Source organism: Notothenia coriiceps, unplaced genomic scaffold (genome assembly GCF_000735185.1).
Source record: "Notothenia coriiceps isolate Sejong01 unplaced genomic scaffold, NC01 NC01_scaffold00026421, whole genome shotgun sequence".
Taxonomy (NCBI): Eukaryota; Metazoa; Chordata; class Actinopteri; order Perciformes; family Nototheniidae; genus Notothenia; species Notothenia coriiceps.
Genome location: NW_011359122.1, coordinates 1,501,224 through 1,518,965, shown reverse-complemented (window position 1 = coordinate 1,518,965; position 17,742 = coordinate 1,501,224). Strand labels below are relative to the sequence as shown.

General features: G+C 40.8%; 2 protein-coding genes across 2 annotated transcripts; both read right to left on the bottom strand.

Moving 5' to 3' along the window:
* Positions 1-964: 964 nt before the first annotated feature.
* LOC104956907 (homeobox protein Hox-C1a-like) lies at positions 965-5,145 on the bottom strand. The gene is made up of 2 exons (XM_010784480.1): positions 4,937-5,145; positions 965-1,612 (listed from the first exon to the last, which is right to left on the bottom strand). The coding sequence occupies exons 1-2, from the start codon at positions 5,034-5,036 to the stop codon at positions 1,218-1,220; spliced, it is 495 nt and encodes a 164-aa protein (XP_010782782.1). The 5' UTR covers positions 5,037-5,145; the 3' UTR covers positions 965-1,217.
* Positions 5,146-14,633: 9,488 nt separating this feature from the next.
* LOC104956901 (homeobox protein HOX3-like) lies at positions 14,634-17,305 on the bottom strand. Its single transcript, XM_010784473.1, has 2 exons — positions 16,972-17,305; positions 14,634-15,743 (listed from the first exon to the last, which is right to left on the bottom strand). The coding sequence occupies exons 1-2, from the start codon at positions 17,303-17,305 to the stop codon at positions 15,196-15,198; spliced, it is 882 nt and encodes a 293-aa protein (XP_010782775.1). The 3' UTR covers positions 14,634-15,195.
* Between the last annotated feature and the right edge of the window lie 437 nt (positions 17,306-17,742).

The following is a 17,742-nucleotide window of genomic DNA, read 5'->3' as shown; positions in this document are numbered from 1 at the left end:
TAATTGAAAGCTAAACAAAAATATTCCCACATATAGAATTAATGTGGCTGATGGTCTCATATCTTGATATTTGAATAGACATTAACATGACAGAAACGCATTGCGATCCGGGAACATAACAGTGTTTAAGGGCCGAGTTTACAATCATTTACTTTATATGAGATGAGATGTGAATCCGGAAGGAATATTTAGCAGCCCGAGCTGCTGGGGCAACACAATTTATTGGTTGATCTGCAAAACAGCACAGACAGCGTTTTATTGTCTGCTCTCCCGCATGAGTGTTCAGGCAAAATTATCATTTTCTGATGCATGTATATAGAGGTAATAAAAGACGCAACAACTCCCGATCGTGATGTTTCTACATCCCATTAACATGCAGTTACAGATGCATGCAAATGCTCGCAGAATTGTGCCTCGAATAGATGGATCACCACCACGGATCAATAGTTCGAATATAAGCGATCAATAAACCTATCAGTCAATTATGGTTTTAATCTTTCCGTGGAGGAAAATCCTAAAACCAATACACAACAAAAAGCTCTTTTAAATTAGAATGATAATTATTGTCTAACATGTTGAGGATGTGATTTTTCTACAACAGGTGCATCTGACTTTTTCCTCAAATGTGTCAGAGACAAACGAATGTCAAAGCAAAGAGAAAAAAGAAAGCTCCATTAAGCTACAACTTAAATTGATTGAGAAAGCAATGTGCGATCTGGTGAAATAAATAGTACAACTGACTTAATATGTAGTTCCTGTCTTAGCAAACTGAAAAAACATGATCAAATGAAGACCTTAAATAAATAAAAATAATATACATTTTAAACAAAACTAGGAGCAACGTGTCCTGTTGATCATATATATATACGTAAATTCAGTTCCTGGACAAATTGTCCAAAATAAATAAGCAAATAGTCTGCCACAGTTTCTATGGGCAATTAATATAATTTTGTTTCCTTGTTTACATTGTCTAGAGAGGATGCAATGACTCGAATTTTAATATTCAAATCAGAGCGCCAGACTGAAGCCGGGGGAGGAAGACAAATTGTTTTGACCCGTTCTTGCATGAAGAAACTTGGCATTGCGCTTCTTGCGATAAGCATCCATCGTGGTAAGCAAATAAAGGTGAAGCCTGATTGAAACCGATGCAAACTGGAATCAAAACATCTGCAGGCAGGCGCCCGTGCATGTGTGACGCGCTGTGCAGCTCCTGCGGTTCAGGAGTTCAGGGGCAGGTGTTTTGGCGGGGTCGGTCCAGGAGAGGGGCAGGTGTCCAAAAAGTCGGCATTTGAATTCGCAGCCGCGGGCCCCGGGTCGGAGAGCAGCCCGTCTCTCTGTAATTTCTTCTGCTTCATGCGTCTGTTCTGAAACCAAACTTTCACCTGCGTCTCGCTGAGCTGCAGGGCGCCGGCCACCTCCACCCGCCTGGCCCGACTCAGGTACTTGTTGAAGTGGAACTCCTTCTCCAGCTCGGTCAGCTGCTTGGTGCTGAAGCTGGTCCTCGGGGCCCCGTTCACCGTGGGCTGGCCATCCGTGCACATGCGGCTGCTTCCAGCCTCAACAGCACCGAGGCCCGAGCCAATACTGAACCCACGGCTCATGTGCATCCTGACTGTGAACAGAACACATGAAAACAGTCGTCAGCAAGATCAATGAGGTTACCCACAAAAGAAGCACAAAACCCTTTTGAATACAATTATACACGCACTTTTCCAGGAAATAAAATGAACAATTATTCCAGGGCTGAAACAGGAACCAGTCATTTAAGTCAAGCCATTTATAGTTTTAACTTTTGTATAAATCCTCAGAAATGTTATTAAATGTTTATATGTCTAGACTGCTCTCGTAATATGTGTTATAATACAAAATACAAAAATAATATTAAAACGTGTTTTTGATATTGAAGAAATTAGTTCTAACATCCATTAAACTATTTTCCAAGATTTTGATTTGTAGGAATTGGTGCTCAGCCAGTTGGTTGATTTAAAGTTTTACCCATAAGTCATTTTTCTGTCTGTGTAGTCGTATTTCACCGAACTATCAACTTTAGCAGAAGCCTATAGGCACATTTTAAAATATTTTGCTGCTATCAAATAGGAATTGTGTGTTATCTAACAAAAGAGAAGAAACAAGTTGCAGACAAGATGAGATTTGAATCGACACCTCTGACTTGGAAACATTTTATAGGCTTCACATTTATGTTCTTAAGGTATTGCTTTTATAGCGGGTGCAAGACAAGATCACCAAATAGTTGAACAATGTATGTCGCTGTATATTGCAGATAAAAGTTGTCGAGTCAAAACAACTTTGTATCGTTTACAGTCCATTAACTGTATTCATCAGAATCATTAATAATTTGCCTTTAGGCCTTTCTGTGTCAATGACAGTTTAACAGTTTACAAATCCTTTCAAACACTGCATTAATGACAAATGTCTCCACTTTTTCCTCTGAGGTTTCTGGGTCACACATTAAAGTATCATCTGTGCTACTTATGTGCAATGAATGACAGGAACCGCAGCTATATCTTGATTTTTCATTGCTGACATTGTGGCTAAGTCGCCAGTGTATCTTTGCCTCTGAGAAAATGTGCTGCTGCTGCATAATGGAGTCAGCGTGCCAGGTGTAGAGCAATGTCTCCCACCACAATTCATAGGGAGGAAGGTTAACAGGCCTCTAGCCACTTGGAAAAGCATAGCAGATGGAAAGGTCAGTTGTAGGATAAATGTCGACATCTGTGTTTTAAGAAAATGAATGTCAAGGTAACCAAGCCTGAGAATTAGAGGGCAGTGTATATGAAGAACCAATACAGACGAACTGTAATTAAGAACTTCAGCTTTCAGGAGTGCAAATCACATGCACATTCTGATTAATGGCGCCAAAGATAATAGAATTGATGCCGCCAGAAGGCATAAAAGAATCAAACTAAATATTTGAGAAATGACTTGCATGCTTAAAAATAGCCAGGCTGCAAAGGGAATGGAAGGGCCTTCCAAGGCAAGGAGAGGGAAGAAGAAAAGGGATAGATCGATACACATTGCCTCAGTCATCTGGGCATCCAGCCCACAGTAATTCAGGTGCTGTCAAAGCATAATTGAAGAATGACGCACTGGGAGTATATACACTGAGCCAAGAGATCAGGTTACTGCAGGTCTGTGGAGGCCTTTCAACGTGGAAAGATACGCGAGACTTTCTTTGGTGCCAAAACCAATACAACCTCAGAGGAAAGCGTACTTTCACTAATGACTCTTTTACAAGTTACACAGTAGCTCTAATGAGTTACTCCTACAGATGATCCCCTTCAGAGACATAGAGAAAGAGGTTAAAAAGATACTAACAGTACTGAGAGGAAATGTGTGTGCGTGGGTGGTTGTTAGTAAATGGCTTTCTCAAGAGCTCGGATTTGGATCAGATGAGTGGCTAATGTGTTTTATGAATAAAATGACTCCTCGACCAGTGAAATGTGTTGTTGTAACCTCTTCCTCCCTCACAGTGGCATCATCAGAGTTTGTTGCATGTACATTGCAATTTACAGTTCATGATTTCTCCATCAGATAATATTGATATACTCAAATGAAAGGCAATGTCTTCTTTTGCCTCTGTACTCCTGCCTTGATATTAAATGATGTTTCACAAGTTATATGATTGATCATAAATGACCATGCAAGAAAGGGTTATCAAAAGGGTAAAAATCGTTTTATGAAGCCACATCAAATGTTGTGAGGTCACATTTTGGGCACACTGACTTAAATATGAATCATTATCAAAAACAATGCGTTTAGTCCACATCATTCAAAAATATTAATGTGAATTTGGTTGCAGAGTTTGTTTATTGCAGCCCTCACAGAGAGGCATGGCCTTTTCTCCACAAACAGTAGTGCTAATGACCCGCCTGCATCTTTGGTCACTGAACATTTGGGTCAGCTGCACCCTTCAGCAGACAGATAATGTGCAATGGGAAAAGAAAAAACTGGACCACCACTGTAGTAAATCTTTTCACATAAAATGAATGAAACCCAACCCAGGTCCAGTGGCAAGTCAGTCAACTGACATTATTGATCGATTGAGTGATCTATATAAGATGCTATTACTCATATAACATTGATGATTGATAGGTATTTTTCACATTAGCAAGCTATTGGTAATTTTTAAGCCTGGGATATGTATTCTTCTGTGGGCTCTGTGCCCAGGACTCATCAGTCAGGGAAATGATGATCTGTGACAGCAATTATGTTAAAAAGGTGGACACATGTAAAGGTGCTGCAAACTGAAATCAATACGCAAGAGCTTTCATTACAAACAGACAACTAATCAATACTCAGGGAGCACTCCAAATTACAGGAGTAAGTTTTACTCAACTTCCTGTGAGTCTCGACAGGCAGTGCTCTGTTGCATTATTCAAAGACTACTGGTTAGTAAGGGCAAGGGTAAATAATTTATCCTTTTCCGGGTTGAATATAGCCTACAGTGAGGCTAAGCAGGCCTTTGACTATACTCCTCCCTCCTTGTGTGCACAGTCTAACTCCTGCTTGTAACAGCAGATGGAGCGACAATGTTAAAGAACAGACTCACATTAACATGGAACCGTTAAGGAAATAGTGACCGACTCCTCATGTGCATATTCAAATGTGCCTCGACTAAACAACTAGTGCAGCCTCTCAAACGTTTTGATATTCCTTCACACGTTTTACATTATTTATTTTCAATGTACCTTCAATGTTGTGGACGGAGGAAATTGTGGACGATGACGCACAAAACACGTCAGCTATTCATTCTCTCTCCCTTTTTTTTAAAGCATGAAGAGAAAACTTCGACCAAACTTTCCCCAACTATGAATTGAAGTTAATCAAAGCTAAATATTAAACATAAACTCAATCCTAAACATGAATATCCTGAATACATTTAGTAACTTTATTCCTCCTCTTGTCAAAAACGTACCCGCTCGGTGCTGACTCCTCTTCACTCTCATCCACTCAAAAGTGTTACTGCTTACATCCATATGAGCTACGTTAAAGTCCGAGCCAGCTGATCTCCCCATAGCGACGTGAATCTCGGGGCCATTATGGGAGCAGCTTTGAATTGTCTCAGTAAGTGACCCAAAGCCGGATTGTAGCGTTTCGTTGTTACTTGACGCGCAGTATGATCCGCGTCCTGCAGAGCCCTGCCCCTGCGCCCTGCACCGCCAGGGGACACGGGACGAGTGGGGGCAGGCCGGTGTCGAGAAGCCCTCGAGAGCCTCACACGGTGGTGGAGGAGGAGGAGGGCTGTCCAAAGAGGTGCACAGAGTCAAACTGTTGGAGAGAGTTAAGTACCGGGGATGCGGAGTATTACATCTTGAGGCTACTTCCACCTCCAGGTTCCCCTCCACATCATGACTGTCGAGTTCAGGGAGAGTCCTGCCGTTCAGGTCCCGGTTTATGACCTCTTTTGCTCGGCAGCAGCCCGTGAACAGAGGGCTTCTCTTCCCTTCGGCCGTTAACTCTTGATAGGAAGTCATTATCACCTCTTCCCTGCATAATCATTGGACGGGGTTGCACTTCATGCCCGGCCTCTCATGCATCCAAGTAACGCATGGTCAGGCGGCTGGACGACCGTGGGGACATTCCTCAGAGGAGAAACAGCAGTCCCTGATTGATGGAGATGACGTGCCCTCCTGGTCTCGGCCAATAGCCGGACATCTCTGTCATCAGAGAGGACAACACTGATTAAACCGAGTTGAGAAACTCACTTCAGGTCATCATTTTAATTGTGTCCGAGCACAAAGAGTGGCAGGCCATAGCTACTAACACTACAAAACATCCTTAAACAGCGAGGAAGTTCTCCAACAGCAGCAGAGGACGCTAGGGCCTTCATGGGCCTCTCACCTGCGTTCAGGTAGGAAATTACGTCAGGAGTGTTTATTTCACACACAAAGAACGAGATACATTTTCAAGACAACAAAGAACATTTATTTGATCCCAAAGCTAGATTAGCATAGGCCTATATTGATGCAGCTAATGGATTATGCTAATGTGTGGAGGCTTCTTGAAAACCCGAGGCCCTATTTAGCGAAGGGCTTAGGTCATGTGAAAGGCACACTTAATGGGTTCAGAGGTCGTGACAGCTGCTATTTAGAAGTTCAGTGGCAGCAGATTTGTAATTAGCCTCGAACAAATACAAAAATGGCTTCGAGCAGAGATCAAGATGTTGTAACGACAGAAAGGACATGTTCATATCGAGGTTAAAGTAGCTCCTCCGCTGGATTAGCTTGTCCATGCGCTAAAAAAAGAGCCCAGAATCTGTTTTAGTCCTGTGCCTTTTTTTTCTTCTTCTTCTCAATACAATTGCGTGTTTACTCAGTCCTGAATCGCCGTGTGATACTTTTCATGCATGTGCAAATAACGCTACATGCGGCTATTCAAACTTGAGTGACATAAACAAACACAACAAAAAACTCTCCATAACTACATACACAAGAAGAATACACCAAGCCCACGACTTCACCTGCACTGCCCTGAAACACATGCAAATAATAAAACCGGCCTGTGCTGCAGCACACAGGAACACAGCAGCCCAGTGTTGTCACCTCCGCCCAGAAGTGAAAATGTCAATGAGCTCCACAGCAGCAGACGTTTTTTGTTTTTTCTTCACGGAAATCTGGTGACCTACTTTCCAATATACACGTGTGGTAGAGCCTCCAAGCATTCATTGAAAACATACGGAATTAATGGAGCTATATATAACATGTCAATGTTTAATCCACAAACCTTTTAAATTGTTTTGCTTTCAGTCCAAACTGAAGAGACTTTGTTTTATATTTTCATAAATGTGTATACCTTAACCATTTTTTTTCCTGTGGTTGGAATACAAATGATCACTAAAGCCTAGCCATTTAAAATTAATTTTACTCAAAGTAAATGTGTGTTATTTAGATATTTTTTCTGAATGTTTCCTGTCCCAATCAATTAAAAAAAATACATACAGCCAATTAATTAATTAATTAATTATTTTTAAATAATTACATTTGACTTGTAATCATTGTTATTTTCTCAAACTGAGATAACCATACAACACTCCCACCCATAGCATTTAACAACAACCTAAATATTAAACAATGGCAGATTACTGATGTTATAGTTTCATTTGAACAATATCACCTATTTATTTTAAGTCTGCAGTAATTACAAAATAATTCAGCGTAATGAACAACTTCTAACTGCATTCTTACCACACAGAAATATGGTCCCAGCTGTGGGAGTTAATGGGATTCTACAGGCAGCGATGTGCTGAATGACTGAGTGCAATATATCCCTTCTCTCCATGCATTTGCAGGGCGCACTGATCCATCTTCATGTCAGCTCGGAGGTTACTCAGGGTTCACACGCTAGCTTGTTTCTCTCCTCCACACTCAATAAATAAATCTCTGCAGCTTTCTGTTTACCGCCTGAATATAAATTTGTTTGCAGTCGATCGAAGACCTGTGCGGAGGTATTAGAAATTGTATTTCTGTAATGGCTTTCTGCATAGGGAGGGGGGTTGCAGATAGGGGAAAGAAGAAGAACAAGAAGAAGAAGAATGGAAAAAAAAACTGAACAATGTCTGTTTTCCCCAACGCAAACAAATTGTGTGTTTTAAAATGCATCAGCCTCAGCCCATTGCAGCCCTCGGACGTATTCAAATTACATTTAAAACCAAGTAACCTTTTTATCATGTAGGACGACAACAGCAATCCGTGTTTGTTCCCTAGAAGTGCCATATGTTTGATTAGCATATTTGAAGTGTTTTTCCACATCACTTCCCAACACCTTTTATGCAACAGAAGTTATATGATCACATTTAGCACACAAAAACAAGACATCTATAGCTGAGGCTCATTCCTCTGGACAGCTTGTATCCCCTAAACCACAAATTCTGCATGAAAAAATAAGAAAGAGAATATTCCTACAATTTAAGTGAAGTAGATCCAATTCTAAAGGAAATTCCCCTCAAACCAAAGTTTGCATGCTATCAACACACAGACCAGAATTGTGAACATTCTGCCCCCAACCCTGAAAACATCACTTAAGAAGTCAGCGCAGGCGTTTTCCATCATGATCACTATTGTCTCTATTGTTTTGACTGGAGGTGAAGCAAACATGGCAGCCCTTGGGTGGCTGTGTCAGGAGGCAGGAGGAGGGAGAGAATATTGACTGATGCTAATTTGTTTTGCGTCCATGCTCTGATGTGTGTCAATAGGCAGTTGAGGCCCTGGGATAAAGCAGCCGTGCTCGGATTACCTCCGTGGTTTGAATTGAACCCCTCATCCTTCTGCTGCTGACATGATGCTACTGGCCGCCATTGACACCAGACCCTTGTCCCTCCAACACTGTCAAGCCTCATTATATGTCAGCTCTTGACCCTCACAAGACTGGGAATTAACCAGCGCTGACAGACGACTGTCACCAGCACCCAGAGAGGTCACTGCCGTTAATGCAGTTCCAGGAGGGAAAGATGACAGCCATCTTTGCCATGTTTATGGAGCTCAGGCTCATCAATGTGGCATCATGATAGAGCTGTAATGTGGCAAAAAGAAATAAAGAGAGAGAAAGGGTCAGAGCACTGCTGAGGCAGAGGCAGACAGATATTCAAGTGTGGCACATTGACCGGTTGAAAGATGGCTATCTGTATGATTGATAGAGCATGTCTGTGTTTTTCAAATATTGACATTTTTGAGAAATAGTGGTGTCAGGAGTGAGGTTTGGCTCAGTGTATACCCAGCCCACACACAATTTAGGGAATAACATCTGAAAACAAAAAAATCCATCCAGTCCCGTTGTAAAATTCTAATAAGTGTCCTTGCTACGTTGTTGAATGGTTGGAAATATGTCCCGGTTCAGGAAGTGTAATCATAAATCCAATGCAACTACAGTGTAAATGGCTAGGGACAGATAACTGCATTCTGCACAGGCTCAACAGTGTGACAATGAAGCAATACCTTGCTAATACCGGGACTTTTCAAACAACAGCCTGTATGCACTGCAGTGCTTCACAGCTTCAGTGAGCCAAGAGGCTTCGAGTCGGCTGAATCCCAAACATCATGACAACAAGCCATCAGTCATCCTCCCTCCAAGCTGCTGCGCACACTTGTGTGTTTCCGGAGTTCTTACTGTGGGAAATGAGCGGGGTTAAACATGAAACAGGAGGAAATGTTCATCATTGCAGCACACTGTGTAAAATTCTCCCTCATGCAGCATAGTTTTCGCTGCAGGGAAAGAGTAGGAGTGGTTTTTATTTTTTAGTATTTAAACATCCCCTGCTTGTTCACAATGCAGATCAGTAGTCTCCTGTGCATGCTAATCATGGTTGATAGCAAAAATGCTGATATAAAAATGACACTGTATTAATAAAGCGCTAATCTTCTATTTGGGCTCAGGAAGGATTATTCCTGCAGTCATAAGAGGAGAGATGTCAACCTTATAACATATCTAGATGTCTATCTAGATGAATGAAGTACTGGATATTTACAATATCAAAAATATTAGTTTAATGTCTGGTTAAGTAGATTTACAGTTGCACATTTATCACTGTCTGACAGTGTCATATAATCTGTCTCAGCATGCCCTTCGCTGACGCTATATGATGTTTACATTGAAGAACATTTTCAAACTCAAGACTCCATGAATTTTAGGTGGAAATATTTGATGTCTTGTGCATCATTTCTACATGCTAACCAAAGATGCAGACTGAAATATTTTGTATAAACTTAATGTTCGGCTTCACAGCATAGGTTTGTAACAACCACTGTCGAACACTAATATGACACTTTGACATCGTAAAATTATTCTTTCAAAAGTTTAGTTTTAACATTTGAGGTTCAATAGGGATTAAAAAGGAATTCAAAATAACAAAATGTCGATCTGGATTTCTTGACAACAGATTTCTAGATCCACCTGCTGTATGTGTAAAAAATTCATTTCCAAATGTATTAATGTTTTTCATATTTGTTGTTCCATATTTTATGATTTGACAAATATCCAAAGGCTATGCAACACTCAAAAAGAGACAAATGTTATGTGTCATATGTTATTCTAATATTGGTCATATTTTAAATGTATTAGACCCCAGACACTTGTTGGGGGTTTGGAAGATCCATGAAAAGAACTGTCAACACCAATCTCAGATTTAGAGCAGATGAAATTCAAAGTATTTCGACGTACATAGATCTGGGTTTCTGTGGCCCAAAAGTTGGTTAACAGGCAAATACAATTTTACTATGCATGTTCTTTGAGCTGCAAGAGGGTCAAGCTCTCAAGGACCTCAAACAAAAAACATACACTGGACATTTTAAACGTTGAATATCAGTATTCTGAAACTGTTGATATTTGCAAATTTTATTATGTGAGATTTTTTCACACATATTTTATGAGAGAACAACCAAAATAAAGCGTACATTGATTAGATTCTTTGTGATGAAGCCGTTGGGTGTTAAATAATTCCTGGGTGATCGATAACGGTCAACATGTGACATTTAGCGGGGTGACTGCTGTGATTACAAGTTCATTCATTTAACCGAAGCCCATCAGAGGAAGAAGTGATCTCCAGCAGGTGACTCGCTCCCTGTGCACACTGCCGCTCACCACAGCTGAGACAGTTTCATCACCAACTTACCTTTTTTATTGTCACCGATCATCCTTAACTGGGAAGCATTTAAAACGTCATTGATCTTGATAATGCTGTGCCGTAATATGACAGTAACAGTTGTATGAGATTCAGGAAGTCAAATTTCCAAGATTGATGAGTCGTAGCAGTTGAGTTATAATCCATCTACATGAGTAATGCTCAGGCTCTGTTCCACATGAAGGGGCAGACAAATAAATAAAACCCATAAAGGTGACACAGGAAATTGATACTTAACAATCATCTTGAGCAACAAGCACCTGGAGAGACTGGTGGGCAGCCGTAACTGCTGTGGAGGGAAAAGGCTGAGAAGGTTAATAGGTCATAAAAAGAACAAAACCTCCTAAAGGCCGGGCATTAAAGTTCAGGGTTTTGCTCAACAATGTAGCAAAGTATCCCATGTAACAGTCACACTGTAGTAAGGTTTATTACTATTATTTTCATCTTACAAATCATTTAACTATCAAACATAATGATTATTAAAAACTATATTTACAAATTACTCACCAAATATATTGAGATTGTAGCTATTGAGGTCTTGCCCTTGGTTGTGTTAATACTGTCAAGAAGAATTCTATTATTTGAAGGATTTTTTTATTTACAAAAGGAGTCTCTGTTGTCATGAACTTAAACAGGCTCGGACCAATGTGGTAATAGATTATGGCAGCCTTAAGTGATTTTTATAATACTTCGGTCATGTTTCAATGTAAATGTAAACTCTTCGGACACAGTGAGAGCTAGCAGTTAGTTCTTTCATCAAACTTTTCTTTGTAAGGATAGTGTCTGTGTTATTTTACAATTCTGGTTTGTATATATAAAGTCCCTTCATCGGTCATCTATAAATCACCATGAATTATTGATACAAGACTACAGTACCCGCATCTTTTTAGAGTACCTTGTAGAAAATACCATATCGCATTTTATACGATGTAAATGACCACAAATACAAAAAACATACAATATTATATTAAACCTTAACCTCAAATAATCTTAAATTGTTGAATATTTAATTATTACAATCTTCAGGACTAAACTGTTGAATTGTTTTTATTAATTTGCTGCTTTCTATATAATATTTTAGGCTGAAATGAGATGTAAAAGTAGGAATTCAGTGTTTTCATTTTAACATTTGTGCATGTTATATGTTTGTACATATTCGGTGATATATTGAGAGAATAAATCATTATTTAGTGATAAATGTTCAGTCAAATTGATTCTCTTGGTATTGTTTGCCATGGGCTATCTCAACCTTATATCCTGTTCTGAATGTGTTTTCTCTCTGTGTTTCAGGAGCCTCGGCCCTCTCTCAGCGCCCAGATGACCTGAAGTTTATTCAACAATCAGTGAAGCTGAATACCAGTCTATCCCCCAGACCCATTGCACTGAGCTGTCTGTTTCTGGTGTTGCCATTGTTGAAAAACTCTGATGTTTTTTTTGCTTCGATTTCTGCATTAGTTGATTTTCTCTGTCAACTATTTTCTTATAAATAAATCACATTGAATGTTACTGTAAGTGATTCAGCAGCTTTTTCTTTAGCAAACGTTGGGTCAATGTGGTATGTTGCTCATTGCGTCCCCCCAGACAAGTGGAAACAGCAGTGCGTTCAAAATGCTTTAGAAATGTGTAAATCCTGGCATTAATTAGTGACGCGAATAAACGCATGTTGGGACTGTAATGATGAAGATATACAAATAAAAACAGAGACTAAAGCATTCCCAAAGTACTGTTCAAGTGATGAGAGAAAGAGGTGTGAATGTTGCATGGATGAATCTTTGGGGACTCAGCTCAACAGTCTATGAGAGAATAAACAGGCAGAGCAAACACACACATAGATGATTTGCATTTATTATTATTATAATGTTTTTCCTCTAATAGTGATCTCCAAATAAAGGTTGGAATACCTACATCATAACATTAGACTGCAGTTGACACCAGCAGCTTATACTGTGATGGTTATAGTTTTCAGGCTTTACATTTGTTTAGCACAGGGGCAAATGCTTTGAGAGATACTTAAAGCTGCACGCCTATGTTAAAGACGCAGCCGTTTTCTTTTCATGGCAGCTTAAGAGAGTCTTGATGCATAGAACATGTTTCAAGTCTTACCACAAAATCAGTTTCACAACAGCTGCAGATTGGACAGTGGTACATCAGTCACTGTAAAGGACATCACGCAAAATCTTGAAATTAATGATGGACCGTAACCAAAGCTGGTTTCATGGCACCACGACTGGCATAATTTATCACTTCAAAGAACCTCTTAATGCAATGCTCCAGTCTGATCAAAGCCCAGAATTTTTCGAACAAAATAACAAGGATTTTTGGCTTTCAAGATCTGCCCTCATGAAAACAGATGTCATCACACTGGGGTCAAGTGAGCAAAAAGGAAATAATGAGTTTAGTTGCTAAGTGGGAGCGAGCCAATGTGAGAACAACTGGCTAACTTAATGTTCAAATGGAAGTAGACTGTTCCCCCTAGCACTGGGGCCCTTGGGGGGGGGGGGGGTGCTTTCCTTGACCCTTGGGGATCCCCCTTGACCCCGTCCACTGAATTACTGCACTTCAGTGCATGGATCCTTCTGGCTTCAAGGTTTGGAAAGAGAATGTGGTGAGGAACCAGAGGTAAAGTTCCTATTGAGCCTTGGCTCCATTAACACCATAAATCACCCGGCATATGCAAGAATCTCAGGAATCCAACACTGTGTGCTTCTCCTTCTTCACAATTTCCCCTCCTCTCTCCCTCTCTCTCTCTCTCTCTCTCTCTCTCTCTCTCTCTCTCTGTAGGCGACTTATTTAAAAGGGAGAACTTTTTCTTCGTCTATTTCTCTTGCCTTTATTACTTTTCTCTAAAATTACGTCACCATCTCTCTGATACAGTTAAAGTGTAGACCTCATTTTATAGAGTCATAGCAATGTATAGCTCCCATGATACCTACTGAGTAAGTCTGAAATGGTGTCAAATATTTACCAAAATGACAGCTGATCCACGGGCTGATTAGCTAATGAATTAGGAGCGAGAGGTAATTCTATCCAGGACCACCCGGGGATCATCTTTCTCATTTCATTGCTGTCAGTAGTTCTCTGTGACAGCTCATTCACTGTGAAGCCACTGATATAAAAGTGCCAGCATGTCCAAATAATGTGTGATGTTGTGTTAGGAGTATTAACACTCCTGCTCACATTATCAAGTGTAAGAGGAGTTTCACTCCATCATGAAAGTTGTTGTCTGTGTTTGACGTGTAAAGCTGTCGAGTCCCAAGAGAACCTGTGGCCTACTTCTGTCAAATGAACGCACAATTCCCTGTGTGAGTAATTTAGCCGAGTGGAAATCATGAAGTCAGATAAAGCAAGAAAAAAAAATGTCTCTGTGACATCATTTTCATGTGAGAATCCCCTTGTCTCAACGGCACAGTGGATGTTGTTAAAAAACAACGTCTGATTATTCTTTAAGATAATATGTTGTCATTAGTGATTGAACCTTATTGGTCTGTTGTGGCCTATGGGCTGCTGGAAGGACGTCTAAGCTACACAACTAACATGGCCCCTGAGAGGGAGGCCAGCCCCGACTTGCAGCACTACAATTTGGCTATTGAAAAGGCAAGCGTTGGGAAGGAGGAGGCAACAGATCTTGTCATGGTGCCCAGTGGGTTCAGACTTGTGGTTGGAGTGCTGGAAAGACTGCCTTGTCTCAGTGATTAATGGTGGGGAACTCGGAGGCAGGAGCGAGGAAGAGGCTTATGTGGCAAGATTGTGCAACTTGAATGCACAATACTGTAGAGTTTTCAATGAATCTAAAGCATGCCTTTATTTGATTACTTTCCGATTTTTTTCCCCCCTTTGGGATGTAGTCCAGGAATCCTTAATCATGAAATACTGCTGGAAAAATGTAACTCTAATCAGCGATGAATAGGGTAAGCATTGCACAAGAGCTACAGTTTTCCCAAATGCATTTATTAAGCATGTACACTATATGACATCTCAATTAATCAAGAGCTGTATCAAAGACTTGCTGTATCCTTTAATGACTTTAACAAAAATATAACATTGGTCGATGTGAACATTTTATCACAGTTAAAACATTTTACACAAATTACCTGCTATTAACAGTAGATAATAAAACAGGGGCCAAATGTGACACTTAGAAAATATGACAACCACTTAGCTATTCTCTGACAACAGAAGGAAATAGAAAAAAAATACTGTTAATATGATTCACACATGCGTTTAACATGCAACAACAATATAAATGAAACAATGACAAAATTACAGCAAAGGGTGTCATTTGAAATAGCTTGAATGTCTTGTTCATGCAGTGTACGTACAATACGAGCAGCAAGTTTAACCTGCAGTCTTCCACGCCTGAGAAACACAAATGATATCACTGTAGCTCTGCTTTAATTAAGATATGTTCATAGTTTAATTAAAATGTTTCATGAATGGCGAACGTTAAGGGGATTTCAACCCGGGGATGCTAATAAGACATACCGCAGTCTTTCATAAGTAAGTGAAAGTGGATATATCATTGAGATTTGGATGAGCACAGGAGGGATGGCCATTATGGGGCCCTAGGGCCAGTTTAAAATGCCAGCATAGTGATGACTATCTACGGCTGTACAGGAAGGAGGTGGACCATTTGCAACAGATGGAAGTATGCCGCATTGATGGGACAGGTATGCAGGTTGAACACACTGACCACTGCCGACCTCACTGTAAGGGCCATAAAGAGAGGAGGACGTAGGAGCGTGATCCATGAAGTGCAGGTCTGAGGAGGAGGAAGTTCTTACAACACATGCACCCGGAAACCCCAAGTGATCCCCACCTGAGCTCGAGCTGAAGGAAGGCTTGCAGGGAGACCCCTGTGAGGAACATGTCACCTCTCCATCCTTGTGCTCCTTCTTGTACCTCATCCTGCGGTTCTGAAACCAGATCTTGACTTGCCGATCGGTGAGCTGCAGCCCGGCGGCCATCTCCAGCCTCCGAGGACGACACAGGTAGGGACTGAAGTGGAACTCCTTCTCCAGCTCCAGCAGCTGGCTGTTGGTGAACGCCGTTCTTTCCCTCCTGGCACCCAGCCTTCCTCCGCCTGTCAGACCCACCGCCACATTGCCACTGACTGATGCAGGAGGGAGCACATAAAGAAGAGAGGGTGTTAAAAGCCACATTTCTAACAAGTCTATCAACCTCCACAGAAGGACTTCAAGTGCCAGTAAGGCCCACGTTAATCCTCAGCCAATCAACCTGGGACAAAGTAGGGCCCTCAGCTCTTCCTGTGTATTCAGTCATGCTTGAGACGCTATACAAGACTGGCTGTCTACTGTGTCATGTGTTCAGGGAAAGTTACCTCCCGAAGAAACAGTCTGGGGGAAACATCTGATGCCACTACGGCTGCCTGACAGGCCACATTAATCACAGCTACACACGGAAGCAGACCTGTCAAATCCCCATCTCAGTCAGTTAAAAGGTACCTTGGGACCACCACTGAAAATAACCACAATTAGAGATTTTATTTGACATGTATATGAGCGATACCAGGGTCCTGTTGATACAACATAACACATTGGGGTTAATGGAAACTTAATAAGGCCTGTGGTGACCTTAGAGTGTAAAGTGCTCTCCTTATCACCAGACAGGGAATCTGTAGCTTCCTGGTTGTATGCTAGCTAATGATGTTTATATATTTCTCTGAAAAAAGCATATTGGGGAATCATATACAGTTTTATTTTATCCATTTAAATCTATTTTTGTAATTATAACCATTTGTCGTAAAAATAACTGACATTTTACACTCAAAATAAACACATTTTAGATTTTTACAAGACGCAACATAATAGAATTAGGGTATCTGCAGATATAGGTTTATAGTTTTATTTAACAATAATTCTTTACTGCAGCTTATTACTTTGCCTATACCAACCCGGAAGTACAAACAATGTGAGTAAGACTGATATATATTTAAAACTGCTGTAACATAAACACTTATAGATGTATTTAACTTAATAGGGAAGAAAGAGCCTTTACATCTGATAAATGTGTTTGTGTGCATGATATAAAAAAACATGAGAAGTAAGACTTTGGCTTGCTCTGTGTGTAAATGTGTTAGTAGAAAGTTTTAACAACCAGGAGCTGACTGTGTAGTTTCAGCATGTGTCTTTGTGCAACAAAGAGTCTATAACAGCTAAGGTCAGATATCAGTTATGCACTCAATGAACAAATGATGGAAATGCTCATTAAATTTAAATGTATGGATTCACCCCATCAGAGCATCTAATGAAGATTATGTAGACTCACGTATAGCTTTAAAGCTTTAAAAAGTAAATGACAATAAAGGAAAGCAGAGTTACCAGATTGTTCAGAGTCAGCTGTCCGTTGATTCATCCAGGGAAAGATAACTCCTGAGCGGCAGATGGTGAGTAAACTGCAGCTCCTGCTCTTCATGTCAAGCCTGCCCTTGGCATGGCAGTGAACCAGAGGCTCCAGTGGGCACCCAAACTGTTCACCTGGGTTCAACCTGCAACTGACACGAGCAGAGGAGGTCATGGTTTGCTGATGAAGACCAGCATCTTGGCCTCCTCCTCCTTCATTGTATCCAGCACTTAGTGTTGGCACTTGTCCAGAGCTCATAGCAAAACTGTTGCCATGCAGCTGCAGTGGGAGGGCAGACGGTTGGGGGTCCATCATGGACCCAGCTCATCAAACTGTCTCAAATAAATCCCTCAACAGTACTAAAGACTTGGACTTCTGTCTGTCTAATATCAGATCACAATTAACATGAATGTCTAAGCCCATGCAGGGATGAGCACTTGGAGTAACCATGTGGAATATTTGAATAATATTTACCAGAAGGGTGCCGTATAGTCACGTGTGACCGTCCTCCAATGGCAGAGCTCTGGACTTCAAAAGTATTCCGCTGGCAAGTTGGGGCGCCGAAAGAAGCTTTTGCGATATTTCTTCAGACAACATTGCTTTGAACAGCCTGCATTTCTTTACCTAGGGAGGGAAAAAAACAGAATATGAGTAGAGGCCAACAACTGTAATCCGTGTGAGAGAGAGAAAGAGGAAGAATTGTTTATACGGAGAAAGAAAAATGGCAGAGGGGGGAGACAGAGATTACC

Coding starts and splice junctions, on each gene's coding strand:
- LOC104956907 (XM_010784480.1), bottom strand. CDS start 5,036: ATGGGGAGATCAGCTGGCTCGGACTTTAACGTAGCTCATATGGATGTA. Junction 1,613..4,936: donor GAGGAGTCAGCACCGAGCGG/GTACGTTTTTGA, acceptor TTCTGTTCACAG/TCAGGATGCACATGAGCCGT.
- LOC104956901 (XM_010784473.1), bottom strand. CDS start 17,305: ATGGACCCCCAACCGTCTGCCCTCCCACTGCAGCTGCATGGCAACAGT. Junction 15,744..16,971: donor AGCTGACTCTGAACAATCTG/GTAACTCTGCTT, acceptor CTCCTGCATCAG/TCAGTGGCAATGTGGCGGTG.